Below are 17,723 nucleotides of genomic sequence, written 5' to 3'. Positions count from 1 at the left end.
GATTGACAGGGTTTAGCAATCAAATTAGGTGAGGCCTAATTTGCTGTGAATGAAAGAGAACCCCAAATAACAGCAGCTTAAGCAAGATCTTCCTTCCCCTCGAGCCCCAACTAAATCCAGAGATAAGCGATGGTTCCTCGAGCATCAGGGGCCCAGCCTCCTTCCATGTTGTGGCTCTGACTTCCTCCTCATGGGTGTGGAACATTTTATTTTTTATTACTGATATTTTTAATGTTTATTTATTTTTGAAAGAGAGAATGCGAGTGGGGGAGAAGCAGAGAGAGAGAGGGAGACAGAGGATCCAAAGCAGGTTCTCTGCTGACGGCAGCCAGCCTGACGCAGGGCTGAAACTCACAAGCCGTGAGATCATGACCTGAGCGGAAGTCGTATGCTCAACCCACTGAGCCACCCAGGCACCCCGGCAACATTTTAAATACATACAGAAGTAGAGAGTAGAGTATACTGACCCTCCCAGTCTCAATCCATGGCCCAGCTTACTTTATCTGTCCCCCCATCCGTTTCCTGTTTCCACCATCTGGATCATTTGGGATTAGTTTGAAGCAAATCCCAAATATTTTGTCGTAAATACTTCAGGATACATCTCTGAAGCATGAGGACTGTTAAGAGGAAAGAAAGAAATCCCCAATACCATTAGCACAGCTAACAAATGAAGGATTTCTTCATACCCTACAATACGTGGTCAGTGTTCACGTTTGTCCCTCAGACCCACCCCTAACATTTGGGAACCCTCAGTGGAGCCCACACAGCAGGTGTCTAGATATTTACAAGTCTTTTTCATTTTAATCTTATTTATTTATTTTGAGAGAGAGAGACAGTGCGATTAGGGGACAGGCAGAAAGAGGGAGGGAGGGAATCCCAAGTGGGCTTCACACTGTCAGCACAGAGCCTGATGCAGGGCTCAGTCTCACAAACCATGAGATCATGACTTGAGCCGAAATCTAGAGCCAGCTGCCTAACCAACTTAGCCAGCAAGGCGCACCTAGATATTTACAAGTCTTATGAAGCCTCGCTGTGGCATTCCCACCCAGCGTCCCACAGCCCACTCCCTGAGGACCATTGGCTAAGGACGCTGTGCTCTGCCCAACCTTTGCTGCCTGGCACAGATTCGAGCCTGAAATGAAGACTAACTAGTCCTAACTAGCCTAGTCCAGCTCCCAGAGGACAGGGGACGGGTCCCAAAGGAGGCTAGGGCACCATTACCTGGCAAACCTGGGGTGGCTAGCTCAAAACCAAGCAGCCTCTTTCTTTCTGTTTCCCCAGAGCAGAGGTGGAGTGTTCTCTGCCCACACTCTTCCAGTGTGCGCTCTCTCTCTCTCTCTCTCTCTGGCTCTCAGCCCCACATCTTTGGGTCAGAGAGGTCCAGTTCAACTCATTCTTCCTTCTCCTATAATCCTACTTTCTCAATCAGTCACCAAACTCTCCTAAGAGATTCGTAAGGGAATAAGCACCTTAGTGGGTTTTTGTTGAGCGCTTGTCTTGGGGGGCGAGGGTGGCACCTTGACAGTCATTTCCTCGCTCGCGCTCCCAGGTGCCCGCGCACCGCGTCTGGTTGGTACACCTGCCCCCTTTGCCTCTCAGCTTTCTGTTCCGAAAAAGTCGGATCTACAGAAAAGGCAAAAGAACCGTGCAGTGGCCACACCATGCCTCCCACCTAGCGTCAGCCCTCGCTCGCAGCGCACCGCATTTGCTAACACCTCCCTCGTTGCCCTGCCCTTGTGGATGGCTGTCTTTGCTGAATCTTTTGAAAGCAAGTTGCAGGCATCCTGACCCCTCACTCCTCAATACTTCACGTGCCTCCTAAGAATGCGATCCGTCCCCCCAACACAAACAGCCCTCGTTATCACCCCAAAGAAACTGACCATTGATTCAGTGACGTCAGACGTACAGGCCGTATTCAGATTTCTCCCACGGATATGTTTTGGGAACTTTCACTGCCTTAGTGCTAAGGATGATAGATGGATTTCTGAGTATAGCCATCCCCTCAATCAGGCTCCTGCCAGTAAGAGAGACATTCCTGTGGCCACCACAAGGGCACTGCCTTTTATTTTGTTTTATTTATTCATTTTTAATTTTTTTTTAATTTTTTTTCTTAATGTTTTTATTTATTTTTGAGACAGAGAGAGACAGAGCATGAGCAGGGAAGGGGCAGAGAGAGAGGGAGATACAGAATCGGAAGCAGGCTCCAGGCTCTGAGCTGTCAGCACAGAGCCCGACGCGGGGCTCGAACTCACAGACTGTGAGATCATGACCTGAGCCGAAGTCGGACGCTCTACCGACTGAGCCACCCAGGCGCCCCTCATTTTTAATTTTTTTAATGCTTATTTATTTTTGAGAGAGAGAGAGAGAGAGTGCGAGCAGGGGAGGGGCAGAGAGAGAGGGAGACACAGAATGCGAAGCAGGCTCTAGGCTCCCAGCTGTCAGCACAGAGCCCAACGCGGGGCTCAAACTCATGAACTGCAAATGTTTTTTTTAAGTTTATTTATTTTTGAGAGAGAGAGAGAGAGACAGAGAGACAGAGCAATAGGGGGAGGGGCAGAGAGAGAGAATCCCAAGCAGGCTCTGCACTGTCATCTCAGAGCCCAACGCCGGCTTGAACTCACGAAGCATGAGATCATGACCTGAGCTGAAACCAAGAGTCAGATGCTTAACCAACTGAGCCACCCAGGCGCCCCTATTTTGTTTTTTTAAAGATTTTTATCTATTTAAAAAAAATTTTTTTTAATGTTTATTTGTTTTTGAGAAGAGAGAGACAGAGCACAAGTTGGGGAGGGGCAGAGAGGGAGGGAGACACAGAACCTGAAGCATACGGGGCTCGAACTCATAAACTGTGAGATCATGACCTGAGCTGATGTTTAACCGACTGAGCCACCCAGGCGCCCCTATTTTTAAGTAATCTCTACACCCAACATGGGGCTCGAACTCACGACCCCAAGATCAAGAGTCACACACTCCACCCACAGCGCCAGCCCCTAAACCTTGGTGATTTTTTTAAAGTTAATTAATTAATTAATTAATTAATTAATTAATTAATTTGTTTATGTATTTAGAGAGAGCACGAGCACGCACTCAAGTGAGCACGGGAGGGGCAGAGAGAGAGAGAGAATCCCAAGCAGTCTTCTCTGTATCGACAAGGCAGAGCCCGACGCAGGGCTCGAACCCACGAACCTCGAGACCATGACCTGCGCCAAAACCAAGGATCGGGCACTCAACCAACTGAGCCACCCAGGTGTCCCTAAACCTTGGTGATTTTTAAAAAAGTTTTATTGAGATAGAACGAGACGCATACCAAATAATTCAACCATTTAAAGTGTACTGTTCACTGGCTTATGGTATATTCACACCACAGTCTAGTTTTAGAATTTGCCCCTCGCACCAAGGAGATACCCAGTAGCCATAGGGGTCATTCCCCATTCCCACCCTCAGACTCCCACCCCCCCAGTGCAAGGCAATCACTGATCTACTCTATCTCTATAGCTTTGCCTCTTTCATACAAATGGAATCATGTAAATTGTGGGCTTTTGTGACTGGCTCCTTTTACTTAGCATAACGTGTCCAGGTGTATCCGTGTTGTAGCCGAACCTCATTCCCTTTTTTTGCCCAGTGCTAGTCCATCATGTGGATGTACCACATTTGGTTTATCAACTGACGTCCATCAACTGACAGATGGTTTCCGCTTTAGGCTGTTATGAATAATGCTGCTATAAAAATGCACGTGCGGGGCGCCTGGGTGGCGCAGTCGGTAGAGCGTCCGACTTCAGCCAGGTCACGATCTCGCGGTCCGCAAGTTCGAGCCCCGCGTCGGGCTCTGGGCTGACGGCTCAGAGCCTGGAGCCTGTTTCCGATTCTGTGTCTCCCTCTCTCTCTGCCCCTCCCCCGTTCATGCTCTGTCTCTCTCTGTCCCAAAAAAAAAAAAAAAAAAAATGCACGTACAAATCTTTGCGTGGGCGTAGTTTTCATTTCTCCGGAGTCTACACCTAGGAGTAGAAATGCTGGGTCATGCGGGGAGTCTATGTGTAAGCCTGGAGGACCCTGCCAAACTGTTTCCACAGTAAAACAGCCAAATGTAAAATGGCACATCTGCCATGTTACATTCCCAGAAGCAATGTGCCAGGGTTCCAGTTTCTCAGCATCCTCGAAGCGTCTTTCTTTTTTTAAGTGTATTTATTTGTTTTGAGAGAGAACAGGAGCTTGAGCGGGACAGCGGGAGAGAGAGGCGGAGAAAGAATCCCAAACAGGCTTCGTGCTGTCAGCACGGAACCCGACGTGGGGCTCAAACTCATCAACTATGAGATCGTGATCTGAACCGAAATCAAGAGTCAGATGCTTAACCGACTGAGTCACCCAGGCGCCCCAATTCTTGAAACATCGTTAAACATTTGTAATTGTCTGGGGCACCTGGGTGGCTCAGTCAGCTGAGCAACTGAGTTTGGCTCATGAGGGTCATGACCTCACAGTTCGTGAGTTCAAGGCGCACCTCCGGCTCTCGCTGCTGTCAGCCTGTCAGCGCAGAGCCCGCTTCATATCTTCTGTCCCCCTCTCTCTGCCCTTCTCCTGCGTGCGCTCTCTCAAAACTAAATAGCCGTTAAAAAAAAATATGTAATTATCTGACTCTTGTGGTTGATTATTGGTTGGTTGGTTGGTTGGTTTTTTTCCTGGTGCCCAAGACTATTTAATGCACCCTCTGGCAGTTGGGCCAAAGAGAGACGGGGACGGCATTTTGGGGGAGGGGTGGCAATGCAGTTTCTTTTTGCATTTTGATCTTAACTCTAGCCACCTTGCTGAGCTTTGGTTAGTTTTAGCGTTTGTGTATTTGTTTGAATCACTGTGTGCAGTCAGCCATAGCCCTTGCAGATAGTGGTGGTATTATTTCTTCTGGGTCTTATACACGTAACTTCCTTTTCTTGTCCCACCAGCTAGGACTTCCAATATGGTGTTGAAGGAAGTGATGATAGAGACCTCTTTGAATTTCGTTCCTACTTTAAAGGGAACTTGTTTTGCTGGTGTGCCTGGACGGCTTGGTCGGTTGAGCATCCTGAGGCTCGGGTCATGATCTTACAAATCAGTTCGTGAGTTCGAGCCCCGCGTCGGGCTCTGCGCTGACAGCTCGGAGCCTGGAGCCTGCTTTGGATTCTGTGTCTCCCTCTCGCTCTCTGCCCCTCCCCCACTCGCCCTCTGTCTCTCTTTCAAAAATAAACATTAAGGGGCGTCTGGGTGGCGCAGTCGGTTAAGCGTCCGACTTCAGCCAGGTCACGATCTCGCGGTCCGTGAGTTCGAGCCCCGCGTCGGGCTCTGGGCTGACGGCTCAGAGCCTGGAGCCTGTTTCCGATTCTGTGTCTCCCTCTCTCTCTGCCCCTCCCCCGTTCATGCTCTGTCTCTCTCTGTCCCCAAAATAAATAAACGTTGAAAAAAAAAATTAAAAAAAAATAAAAATAAAAAATAAACATTAAAAAACGTGTTTTTTTAAATAAAGGGCATTTGTTTTGCCATTGAGTTTCTAGTTGATAAACTTTCTGTATCCTTACAACACTTGTAATTATCCTTGTTATTTGTAGCAGCCTTCTAGTGGTATAAAGTGGCCTTTGCCCAGTGACTAAGGATGCTGAGCACCTTTTCATGTGCCTGTTAGCCGTTTATCTATCTTCTTTGGAGAAATTCAGGTTTATGATTTGCAAATATTTTCCCACCATACTTTTGTCTTTTCACTTTTCTTGATGGTATCCTTTGAGGCACAAAAGTTTTTAATTTTGATGGAATCCATTGGTTCTGTTTTTTCGTTTGTTGCCTGTGTCTTTGGTGTTATATCTAAGAAATTGTTTTCTCACTGAAGATCACAAAGATGGGGCACCAGGGTGGAGTCAGTCGGTTAAGCATCTGACTCTTTGTCTCTGCTCAGGTCATGATCTCATGGTTTGTGGGTTTGAGCCCCGAGTCAGGCTCTGTGCTGACGGAGCTGAGCCTGCTTGGGATTCTCTCTCTCCCTTTCTCTCTCCCCTCCCCCACTTGCACTGTCTCTGTCTCCCTCAAAATAAACTTTAAAAAATTCCTTTAAAAAAAATCACAAAGATATACTCCTCTTTTCTTCTGGGGGTTTTATAGTTTTGGCTCTTATATTTAGGTCTGTGATCCACTTTGAGTTAGTTTTGTGTATGGTGTGAGGTAGGGGTCCAAATTCATTCTTCTGCCTGTGGATAACCAGTTGTCCAGTACCATTTGTTGAAAGACTGTTCTGGCCTCACTGAATTTTCTTACCATTCTTGTCAGATGGCAATTGGCCATAAATGTGTGAGCTTTATTTCTGGATGCTCAATTCGATTCCATTGATTTATACGTCTGTCCTTATGCTAGTACTACCCTTTGTTGGTTCCAGTAGCCTTTCAGTAAGCTTTGAACTTGTGCAGTGAGTCTGTCAATATTTTTCTTGCTTTTCAAGACATTCACTTTTTAAATGTATACCTTTAAGTCTCCTTTAACCTATCGTGCCCAAGATAGTTTTTTCCTTTGCACTTTATTTGTTGAAGAAGCAGGGTCATTTGTGGATCACCTCTCCATGGTGTCATTTAACATGTTCTTCTGTCCCTTGTGTTCTAGTAATCCAAAGGCATGGTCTGATTTAGATTTGGTTTTAGCACAGGAATAATTTGCAGGAGGTGTGTGTGTTTTCAGGGTCAGCACAAAATGTGGGGTTGACTCTCCCTGTGATGTTAGGAGCCATCCATGATCTTCCCCTGGATCTTTTTTTTTCATTAGAGGTAATTTACATTTTGAAAGGGTCACTCTGACTGCTGGGGATGGAGGAGTTGTAGGTGTGAGAGATAATCATGCAAAAAAGCACTTGTGGGGCTCCTGGGTGGCTCAGTCGGTTAAGCATCCGACTTTGGCTCAGGTCATGATCTCACGGTTTATGAGTTTGAGCCCTGCATCAGGCTCTGTGCTGACAGTGCAGAGCCTGCTTGGGATTCTCTCTCTCTTCCTGTCTCTCTGTCCCTTCCCCACTTGTGCTTTCTCTCTCTCAAAATAAATAAATAAACTTAGGGGCGCCTGGGTGGCTCAGTCGGTTGAGCGTCCGACTTCGGCTTGGGTCATGATCTCGCAGTTGACGAGTTCAAGCCCCACATCGGGCTCTGTGCTGACAGCTCAGAGCCTGGAGCCTGCTTCTGATTCTGTGTCTCCCTCTCTCTCTGCCTCTCCCCTGCTCATGCTCTGTCTCTCTCTGTCTCAAAAATAAAGGTAAACATTTAAAAAAAATTTTTTTAAGAAATAAATAAGTAAACTTTAAAAAAAAAAAAAAGCACTTGTTGCCACACCTCGCACACAGTGACCACTCAGTAAAATTGCCCTTACTGTTGTTGTTGTTGTTGTTGTTGTTGTTGTTGTTAGAGCTGTGTGTGTGGGACCCACGCCCTGGGCTCGGAGCCATTTTCTGGCCAGAGCATTCTCCTCCCTCTCTTCTGCCCCTGGAGGGGAAGTTGCCAGTGTCCCGAGGCTCTGGGAGGCATGTTCAGGAATGCGGCAGCCATCTCTTTACAGCTGATGGGGCCCCTCCAGAGAAAGAAGGCTGGAACTTCTGTCACTCGGTGCTTGCACCAGACTGTAAGTGCTCCAGCCCCGTGTGATTTGCCACTTAACCTGGGGCCCCTGGGATCTGGCCTGGTCCTGGCTTCAGAGCTGTGCATGAGCTTCCTCTTTCAGTAAGCCTTCCTGGACTGCAGCCTGGCTGGGGACCCCTCTCTTGCTCTTGCCTCTACTGTAGAACTCAGAGCTTTGCATCTGAACAGTCTGCATTGTGCGGCTGCCTCCCCATCATCCCCGGAGCCCAGCCCCGGGTTCGGGTTCGGGACGAGGTAGGTGCTCAGTCGACATTGGCCGAGGAATACGTTATGCAGAAGTCCAAGCAAGAACAGGCACTGTTTCCTCACTTATGCAGTTACCGTGTGACATCCTTGCAGGTCATGCCTTTGCCCTCCCAAGTTTCCGCGGTTCCCCCATTATTTTTATCTCCTTGAACCCATTCAACTCCATTCACCTCTTCTGTACTCTCTCTCTCTCTCTGCCCCTCCACCCCCTACTCCATACCCCACCTCAAACTTCCCTCAAGTCCACTTTCTGTCCCCCACCGCCACCCCAACTTATCTTTGTTCTGTTTTTTTTTTAAGAAATTAAAAAAAAATGTTTTAATGTTTATTTATTTTTGAGAGACAGAGAGAGACAGACATGAGTGGGGGAGGGGCAGAGAGAGAGGGAAACACAGAATCCGAAGCAGGCTCCAGGCTGTCAGCACAGAGCCCAACGCGGGGCTCGAACTCACAAACTGTGAGATCATGCCCCGAGCCGAAGTCGGACACTCAACCGACGGAGCCATACAGGCGCCCCCCAAACTCTTTTTTTATCTATTTGTACATGGTCACAGAAAAGTGTATGTATATGCAAATATATATTAGGGGACATCTTTTACAAAACACAATTACATACCACACATGCTGTTTTGTAGTCTGTTTTATTGATGTCAGTATAATACACTAATAAACATTATAAAAAGTGATTTTCTCTGGCACCTGGCTGGTTCAGACAGTAGAGCATGTGACTCTTGATCTCGGGGTTGTGAGGTTGAGCCCCACACTGGGTGTAGAGATTTAAAAAATATATATGTATATATTAGGTATATTTTATAGATGAGAAAATCACATTACAAATATATATATATATATATATATATATATATATATAGCCACAGTTCAGTGTTCACAGAGTGTCTCCTCTGTTCCAGGCCCTGGGACAGCTCACGATCTGGGGAAAGGCAGACAAAAAACTATGAGCCGGGACCTTATGGTCTAGTGGGAAAAGCAGACCAAAACGAACAAACAAAAGCAGAAAACAGGCAGCTGATATGCTGTGATAGAGGAGAATGGGATACTGTGGGAGCAGAAAGAAGGCAAGGAAATCTGGGGGAGATCAGGGAAGCCTTCCTGGAGGAGGTGACACCTAAGCTGAATCCTATATATATATATATATATATTTTTTTTTTTTTTAATGTGATTTTCTCATCTATACAATGAGCCCAGCAAGATTGTTCTGAGTTTAGCCAGACCTCTGTAAGGGAACCTGCTGCTGTCACCTTTACCTTTGTGCTTCTCCTGCCCTCTTCCCCCTTCCTCTTGCCCCTCCTCCTCAGCCGGCCTGAATCTGGTCTGAATCTGGTCCATTTCAGAGCGCGCAGAATCCAGACGGGCAGGTTGGGCCAGTGAGGCTGTTGGGATGGGGCGGAGCCAGGTTTCGAGGGTTGGCTGGAGCCCATCCTGCTATTGGGGAGTGCAGATCTGCATCTGCCCCCCAGAGGGGCGGGACTGTGGCCAGAAAAGATCTGCACGTCCACCACTCTGACTTTCTTCTGCTCTTCTGTCTTCAGCTCACCATGGCCAAGAGGGTGCAAGCTCGCAGGCTGGACGGGATTGACCACAACCCATGGTGAGCTCCGCGGGGCTGGGGAGGTGTGCGGGTGTCCCGTCGGGCGTGGGGGCTTGGGGGCGGGGCGGGACGTCCCTGGGTTTGCAGGAACTCAGCGGAACCCAGGAGGGCCCCCTGCCTTGCCAGGACTGTGAGATTTGCAGCCACGGCCTGTGAAAGGTGAGACTTGAAGCAGCAGGCCTGGGTTCGAATCTCAGCTTCACCCCCACTTGGCTGTGGCGGGGGTGGGGGTGTGGGTGCCGGTGCAGTGACTCATGTGCTCTGAGCCTTATGAAAGCTACCGCCATTACCCAGGCACCCGGCTCAGGGCTTTCCACGGATTTTATTTCACACTTAGTACGGAGTAAGAGAAGGTGAGATACAGGCAGCTCTTTACTGGGCATTTGCCGAGGTTAATTTCTTTTTTTCTTGACTTGTTCTAAATATGAAAGGAACATGTGCCCACTGTTACTAGTGACACAACGGATTGCAGTGGGAAGGTGTGTAAGAAAAATGTAGGGAATCTTCTTAATCCCTCCCTGCCTTTGGCCAGCGGCATTGGCCTGTACTTAAAAAAAAAAAAAAAAATGTTGGTAGTTGTTTTTATAAAGCATGGGACCGTTTTTTCTTTCAAACTCCCCTCGTGAAAGCTGCCGCCTTCAGTCCTCTGTCTGAGGGAGGCTGGACAGCCTCGCAGGCTTTGGCAGGTAGGGTAGAGTCCAACTTGGAGGGAGGAAATGACAAGGGGGCAGTACTCTTTCCTGGCTCACAGACCGGCAGACTCTTGGACCCAACACCCCCACTGAGGCCAGGAGAGGTCAAGTCTCATGCAAAGGCAGGGCAGAGCAGGAGCGGGCCTGGGGGTTACGTATGGGGCAGGCGGGGGGGGGGGGGGGGGGGAGGGGCGGGTGCCAGGAGGATGAGACCAAGAGAGTCAGGACAAAAAAGGGTCCCAGGTTCCTGCTGACCCGAGGGTGGTGGCCTGGGGATCAGGACCTGAGAGACCCAACCCAGAGGGCAGCTGGACTCTGTAGGGCATTTGAGCCTGGCTGTCCCCTGTCCCCATCACCCAATCACCATGGAATGTCCACCAGCTGATTTTGCCTCTAAGCTCTGCTATTAGCTGCTGTGTGACTCTGGGCAGGTCACTAGCCTTTCTGAGCCTCAGCAGCTCTGTGTATCTTCAGAGGCATTGTGGGGCTCTGGGAAGAAAAGGACAGATTTTCGATGGAACAGTTATTTATTGTTATGCAAATTCAACTCGGCCAAGCCTGACTCCTCTGCTCCCAACCAACCTGCAGACCACACACCAGCCTCCTCATCCAGCCTCTCAGCCTCTCCCTCCATTTCCCTGAAGAGGTGGCCACCAGGTAGGGCCAGAAGAAAGGTTGTCGGAGGCCAGAAGTGGCTGATGGGAGGCCTGGTGGTCCAGCTGTGGTGCCGACAGATGCACTAATGGTGTGTGAAGTCCACCTGCGGAGACTCCACAAATATTTCCAAAGAGTAAAGTGGGATGAGGCAGGGCAGGATAGGCTGGGAAGTCCTGTGATTGACCACACCGGAAGGAGAACACGGATTCCATGTTTGTGCTCCATGGGGTTTGTGATGTGAGCATTTCTTACCATGGATCCTGGTCGGAAAGTTGGAAATCCCGGGGGCTAAGATGTGGGATTGGTACAGTGCTTGGCCCACCCGACCTCAGATCAGGGACCTGTGGGTTTGGACCCTCACGCAGGTCTCGGGCTGGGGCAGGTGCCAGCTCTCCGGTGGTTCTGGAATGAGCCCAGTGCATCATCCTGTCCTGGAAGCAGGTCCAGGCGGGCAGGTGCTGACTCTCCCATTTGTTGCTCAGGGTGGAGTTTGTGAAAATGGCCAGTGAATGCGATGCTGTGAACTTGGGCCAAGGCTTCCCCGACTTCCCACCCCCAGATTTTGCTGTGGAAGCCTTTCAGCACGCCCTCAGCAGCGACTTCATGCTGAACCAGTACACCAGGGCATTTGTGAGTCTCCCAGCCCCGTCCAGAGCCCCGAGACACAGGTCTCAAGGAAGCCCCCGGGGAGGAAGGGGCAGAGCCCAGGGAATTGAATGTGGCCACAGTTCAGTGTTCACGGAGTGTCTCCTCTGTTCCAGGCCCTGAGACAGCTCACGATCTGGGGAAAGGCAGACAAAAAAACTATGAGCCGGGACCTCATGGCCTAGTGGGAAAAGCAGATTAAAACAAACAAACAAAAGCAGAAAACAGGCAGTTGATACGCTGTCATAGAGGAGGATAGGATACTGTGGGAGCAGAAAGAAGGCAAGGAAATCAGGGGAGATCAGGGAAGCCTTCCTGGAGGAGGTAACACCTAAGCTGAATCCTGAAAGGCAAGCTGCTGGTTGATTTGACTCTAAGTCCAAACTCTTCTGGTCAAGGTCACAGAGTAAAATATCCACCAGTTCTTGGAGTAAAGGTCCCTCTGGCTCCACCATTCAGAGATAACCACGCCCAACAGTTTGCTACTTTGCTGAAGAGTGTTTAGACTTTTAAACTTTTTAACTTTTTAAAGTGCTTATATAAACACACACACACACACACACACACACCCCTAACATGTGAGATTTGCATTTTTTAAATCCAAATGGACTCATATACTGTAATATTCTGTAACCTGTTTATTCCACTAAACATCGTGTCATGGGCAACTTGCCACGTCAGAATAGCCAGCATAGCCGCATTCTTTTTAATGGCCACATGGTATTCCATTGCTTAGCTGTGCTATAATTTATTTAACAAGCCCTGCACTGATGGGCTGGCTTGGATATCTCACTATTATAAGCAATGGCACAGTGAATATTTTTGCACGTATATCTTTGTACACCCGTGTGAGTGTTTCTCTTAGATCCCTGGCAGTAAAACCAGAGAATCAAAGGGTCTAAGCATGTAAACATGTGGTAGACATTGTCAGATTGCCTTCCAAAAAGGCTTACTCACATCCCCACCAACAGACTGGTCGCAGACCTGGCAGGAAAGTTCGTTCTGTAGACAGACCACCCATTTGTCCTAGACTCTTGCCAATCTTTTTAATACTGATATTATATTCTTATAATATTAGAGCAATCTTTCAATGTTGCTTTTATTTGCTTTTCCTCAATTATATGTGTATTGGGCATCAATACTTTTTCTGTCATGACCTACTTCATTTTTTTCGTTTAGGTATATATCTTTGTCTTGTTGTTTTGTAAGAGCTCTTTATATATTAAACATCTTACCTCCTTCTCTTAACTTGCAATGTTTGTCTTTTCATTTTGCTCATGGTATATTTTCCTGTACAGAAAATTTCCTGTGGTCAAATCTGGTTTAGTGGATTATTTAGTTAAGTTCTGGACCGCGGGTTTCCGTCACTTGGCTTAGCCTCGAGTGTTTTATAAGTGTCCTCAGCAAACAAGCGTACGGATCCAACCTTCCTCTCAAAGCAGGGTGCTTCCAAAGCCGTGATGTAAAGGCCTATTCCTGCACCTCAACTGTGCATGACCTTGAGCAAGTCATTTCCTGTCTCTGAGTCTCTGTTTTTCTACCAGTCAAATGGTGGGAATCATGTCTTGCAAGGCTGCTGGGATGATCAGATGGCACGAATGTCCTTCTTAAACTGAAATTGTGGAGTTGCCGCTACTGTGGGGCTCTGTTGGACTGTGCTCCGCGAAGGCACGCGCTCTGTCTGGGTCTCCACCAAATGCCAGCCCTGGGCATTGGGACCGCACAGAACAGGCTTGATGACAAGCACTGGTAGGGGAGATAAAAGAACTCACCCAACTTGAGCCAACATTGCCTCAGGCCTATTGCTAGAAAATGCTAGAACCGCCTGGATGCAGCTGAGCGGGAGGGTGGGCCCAGGCCGAGCCAGGGGGCTGACCGCTGCTGTCCTGGCAGGGTTACCCACCCCTGACAAAGATCCTGGCAAGTTTCTTTGGGAAGCTGCTGGGACAGGAGATAGACCCGATCAAGAACGTGCTGGTGACTGTGGGTGCCTATGGGGCCCTGTTCACAGCCTTCCAGGCCCTGGTGGAAGAAGGAGACGAGGTGAGTGATCGAGGCTCGGGCCCGGTGGGGATGAGGGTCGGGGGCCGTACTGACCCCAGCTAATCAGATCCTTCCGCTAGGTCATCATCATTGAGCCCTTTTTTGACTGTTATGAACCCATGACGTTGATGGCGGGGGGTCATCCTGTGTTTGTGACCTTGAAGCCGGTGAGGACGCTGGTTGGGGTGTGGTAGGCGGAGGGGTCCCAGGGGTGTGCTGTGTTGGCCCCTGGGAGGTGGCAGAGAAGGAAGAAAAGGAGGCCAGTTTCTCCGGGATGGGGGAGGCGTATCCAGAGTCCCCGAGGAAAAAAGGACTGTGGGAAGGAGGGTCAGATCCCTGGAGCTGAATGTCATGTTGGTGATTATTGCCACCACACCCCGCCTCCTCTTACAGGGCCCCACTCGGGATGGGGAACTGGATTCCAGCAGCAACTGGCAGCTGGACCCCACAGAGCTGGCCAGCAAGTTTACCTCTCATACCAAAGCCCTAATTCTCAACACACCCAACAACCCTGTGGGAAAGGTACCTGAGAGAACTCCTTCCGGGGGCCCCTCCAGACGGGGTTCGTGTCTTTGCTGTGTCGGGCGCCTCAGTTTCTTCGTCTGTGAGATGGGAGGTCAACCTGTAATGTAAGCTGAGGACCGAGGTCCCAGGGACAGGGGCAGGAATCCCCAGGGAAGTGGGGCAGGCTGGGTGTCTCCACGACCTCCCTGAGACCCTGGGACCGTGAACTCGCCTTTCGGAGTGTCTTCTCCCGTGTAAAATGGGAACGTGACAGAACCGATGTAGAGGAAAATCCAGTCTTCCAACTGGGTATCTCTCCTCTCACACAACCACTGTGCTTACCACACTCTGACCCCGGACTGGGGGGGAGAGGGGGGTCCCACACGCAGCAATTCTGCAACACCAGCTGGAGTAGCGTCAGGTCCCGCAGGTCAGGGCTCCGTCCCACAAGGCTGCCCACCCTTCAGGATGCGGGTGGGGCTGAAAATTCCGAGCTTCTAATCACGGACCTTTCTGGTGACCGGCCCCATCCCAGAGCCACCCCGGTGCCTACCCAGGGTGTTGCCTCATTAGAACAAAAAACAGTGCTCTTATCACTTGGGAATTTGGGAGGGTTTCGGGAGCCCTGTGTCGGGGACGGATGGGGGTCCGAGATCAAATATTAGGACAAGATAGGCTCCTGGCGCTCTTGCTACTGAGAGATTTACGAGGGTTTTAGGAGCGCTGAGCCAGGAACCTGGTGCAGAGACCAGTATGTATATTTTCTGTCATCTGGCAACAGACCTCCCGGGGTGAGAGTTGCCGGGATTCAATGAGATGGGGTGGAAGGGCCCTTGGCCGTGGGTTGGCAGTACCTCCTCATCCCTCTGAGCAGGCCTCTCGGTTCGGGGTCGGTCCCCACAGGTGTTCTCCAAGGCGGAATTGGAGCTGGTGGCCAGCCTGTGCCAGCAGCATGACGTGATCTGCATCACCGACGAGGTCTACCAGTGGCTGGTCTACGACGGGTACCAGCATGTCAGCATCGGTGAGCCAAGCCGACCTGGGTGCCCGCGTTTCCCCCTGGACTTTTGTGGCCGGGTCCCGGAGCCCAACCCGGAAGTCAGTGCCAGCCCGGCCAGTTAGGACCCGTGGGTCTGGAGCCCCACCGGTCGGGTAATCTGGGGCGGCGGCCTCACCTCTCTGAAAACAGGGTGGCACAGTGGTGCCGCCTCCAGGGCTGCCATGAGACACGCGCTGAGATAAGTTCGGTAAATAGCTTATTAGCACGTGGAGTCCAGAGTGGTGCGAGCCCGCGTGCCCACCGGGGCCCAGCCGCCGCCGCTCCCCTGCCCCTCCCCCCGGGCTCAGCAGCCGCTCTCTTTGACCTTGAGCAGCCAGTCTTCCCGGTATGTGGGAACGCACCCTGACCATTGGCAGCGCTGGCAAGACCTTTAGCGCCACTGGCTGGAAGGTGAGTCGACGAGGGTAGGGGTACCACCGCCCCGCCATGATCCTGGGAGGCCGGGTGAGGCTGCCCTCCCTGGGGACTGAGAAGGGGTGTGGTGAGGCCCCGAAGGGCCTCACCGCCTCCTCGTGTTCCTGGGCCAGGTGGGCTGGGTCCTGGGCCCGGACAGCCTCATGAAACACCTGCGCACGGTGCACCAGAACTCTATCTACCACTGTCCCACGCAGGGTCAGGTGAGGACAGGCAGGGGACCCCCGCCGCGGGGGGGGGGGGGGGGGGGGGAGCAACGACAGGCCCCAGGCAGCCCCGGGGTGGGATCGGCCCCAACCTGTTTGTCCGTCCACCCTCCCCAGGCGGCAGTGGCCCAGAGCTTCGAGCACGAGCAGCTTCACTTTGGCCAACCCAGCAGCTACTTTGCGTGGTTCCCGCAGGCCATGCAGCGCACCCGTGACCACATGATACGCAGCCTGCAGTCTGTGGGCTTGAAGCCCGTGGTCCCCCAGGGCAGCTACTTCTTCATGGCGGACATCTCAGACTTCAGTGAGCCGGACTGGCCAGGCTGAGTGGTGGGGGGAGGGGGGGCGGGGAGGCGGCGCTGGAGGCCGCCCAGGGCTCAGCGTGGCTTCTGTCCCCCAGAGAGCAAGATGCCCGACTTGCCCGGTGACGTGGATGAGCCCTACGACAGACGCTTCGTCAAGTGGATGATCAAAACCAAGGTGGGTCTGGGACGCCTGGGTGGCTCAGTCGGTTAAGCTTCTGACTTCGGCTCAGATCGAGATCTCACGGTCTTGTGGGTTCAATCCCCGCGTCGGGCTCTGTGCTGACGGCTCGGAGCCTGGAGCCCGCTTCGGATTCTGTGTCTCCCTCTCTCTCTGCCCCTCCCCTGCTTGTGCTCTCTCTCTCTCTCATTCTCAAAAAATAAGTAAACATAAATAAAATAAAATAACATCTTAAAAGAAAAAAAGAACAAGGTGGGCCAGGCTCTGCCAGGGCACCTGTGTGTGGTTGTACAGGCTGGGCCCAAATCCAGCCCAGCCTCTGCCCTCAGCCCTGGTACAGGAGTGTGTCTATGACAAGGAATGGGGAGTCTGGAATTTGCAAAAAGACACCGTGCGGGCTGGCAGGAATCCCTGCCCTCTCTCGGCCTCAGCCTTCCCATCTGTGCAGTGGGTGCAGAGTTGGCTCGTTAACTACGAGCTCAGCCAGCTCCGAGCTCTGACCCCAAGTTTTATTTCCTCTCTTGCTCTGCCCTAACCTGCCACATGGTGCTCCCCTCTCCATTTCCCCTCCCTGTGTACTACCGGGAGGAACCGAGAACGATGCTCTGGGATTTTTTGCCTCTGACCTTGACCCAGCACCGGAAGGTGCTCCACTGAATGTTCCTTCTTTCCCCCACCCCATCGAGAGAAGCTCTCTGTCCCCAGAGCCAAGGATTACCCTGCTATGGGGCTGTGTTGAGACGTGGGCTTCCTCCTCCCCAGGGCTTGGTGGCCATCCCCGTCTCCACCTTCTACAGCGTGCCTCATCGGAAGATCTTTGACCACTATATCCGCTTCTGTTTTGTGAAGGTAAAGGACGGGGATTTTGAGGGAAAGAGGGCCCCCTCAAGCTCCCCGCAGCCCACTGGTGGTGTGGGGAGAGGGGCTGGACCGATCTGTGTTGGTGCAGGATGAGTCCACACTCCAGGCCATGGATGAGAAGCTGCAGAAATGGAAGAAGGAGCTCAGGCCCTGACACCACCTGCTCGGCCCTGCCCCACCTGGTTCCCGCGGGCTCTGCCAGGCTCTGCCTTTGTCCGGGTTTCAGCCATTCCCAGGTTGGGCATATGGAGTGGGGGGGGCCCTTCTCTGGGACACAGGATGTCCCCCGGGCAGAGCTCTCTTTCTTGATCTTGGTGGATTCGGGAGCACCTATATTGTGTGCCTATATTCCTGTCCTGGTGGTGAGGTGTACCTGAGCCAGGCCTCTCCCTGCTCCTCCCTGGGTGGGGTGATACAGTCCTGGGCCCCCTCTGTATTTTTCCCAGTCTTGTCTGAGGCTCAGTGGACAGAGTCCAACAGGGTACTGGCCTTGAGTCCCAGCCCTGCCCTGGCCCCAGCCCTGCCCTGGCCCCAGCCCTGCACTGGCCCCAGCCAAGGCTTTAGCATCCCTCCCTTTCCTTATTTAACCTTCACTTTGGGAAGCGGTCTCTAGGCTTGAGTCCTCAAGCTGGTACCTTTCACCCGTAATAAAGTTTTAAGTTATTTAGACCCTTA

General features: G+C 51.3%; 1 protein-coding gene and 1 long non-coding RNA gene across 8 annotated transcripts in view; one reads left to right on the top strand and one right to left on the bottom strand.

Annotated features, from left to right (window-relative positions):
• KYAT1 (kynurenine aminotransferase 1) overlaps nt 1–17,723 on the top strand; it is a 34,829-nt gene extending 17,106 nt beyond the window's left edge. For 3 of the 7 annotated variants that reach the window (XM_045467629.1, XM_045467628.1, XM_045467627.1), the window contains 13 exons: nt 7,399–7,611; nt 9,425–9,483; nt 11,315–11,462; nt 13,371–13,520; nt 13,601–13,687; nt 13,914–14,042; nt 14,928–15,048; nt 15,398–15,474; nt 15,612–15,701; nt 15,822–16,008; nt 16,105–16,184; nt 16,950–17,036; nt 17,137–17,723. In XM_045467629.1, the coding sequence (XP_045323585.1) occupies nt 7,516–7,611; nt 9,425–9,483; nt 11,315–11,462; nt 13,371–13,520; nt 13,601–13,687; nt 13,914–14,042; nt 14,928–15,048; nt 15,398–15,474; nt 15,612–15,701; nt 15,822–16,008; nt 16,105–16,184; nt 16,950–17,036; nt 17,137–17,202 (1,377 nt within the window). In that variant the 5' untranslated portion in view covers nt 7,399–7,515 and the 3' untranslated portion in view covers nt 17,203–17,723. The remainder of the gene's footprint in view (nt 1–7,398; nt 7,612–9,424; nt 9,484–11,314; nt 11,463–13,370; nt 13,521–13,600; nt 13,688–13,913; nt 14,043–14,927; nt 15,049–15,397; nt 15,475–15,611; nt 15,702–15,821; nt 16,009–16,104; nt 16,185–16,949; nt 17,037–17,136) is intronic. The other 4 variants (XM_045467631.1, XM_045467633.1, XM_045467632.1 and 1 more) reach the window with 2 other exon arrangements.
• LOC123592513 lies at nt 12,318–14,296 on the bottom strand. The gene is made up of 2 exons (XR_006709811.1): nt 14,047–14,296; nt 12,318–13,748 (listed from the first exon to the last, which is right to left on the bottom strand). It is a non-coding gene; the product is annotated as an uncharacterized LOC123592513 (long non-coding RNA).

This window comes from Leopardus geoffroyi, chromosome D4 (assembly GCF_018350155.1).
Source record: "Leopardus geoffroyi isolate Oge1 chromosome D4, O.geoffroyi_Oge1_pat1.0, whole genome shotgun sequence".
NCBI lineage: Eukaryota > Metazoa > Chordata > Mammalia > Carnivora > Felidae > Leopardus > Leopardus geoffroyi.
This window is presented reverse-complemented; position numbering and strand designations above follow the sequence as displayed.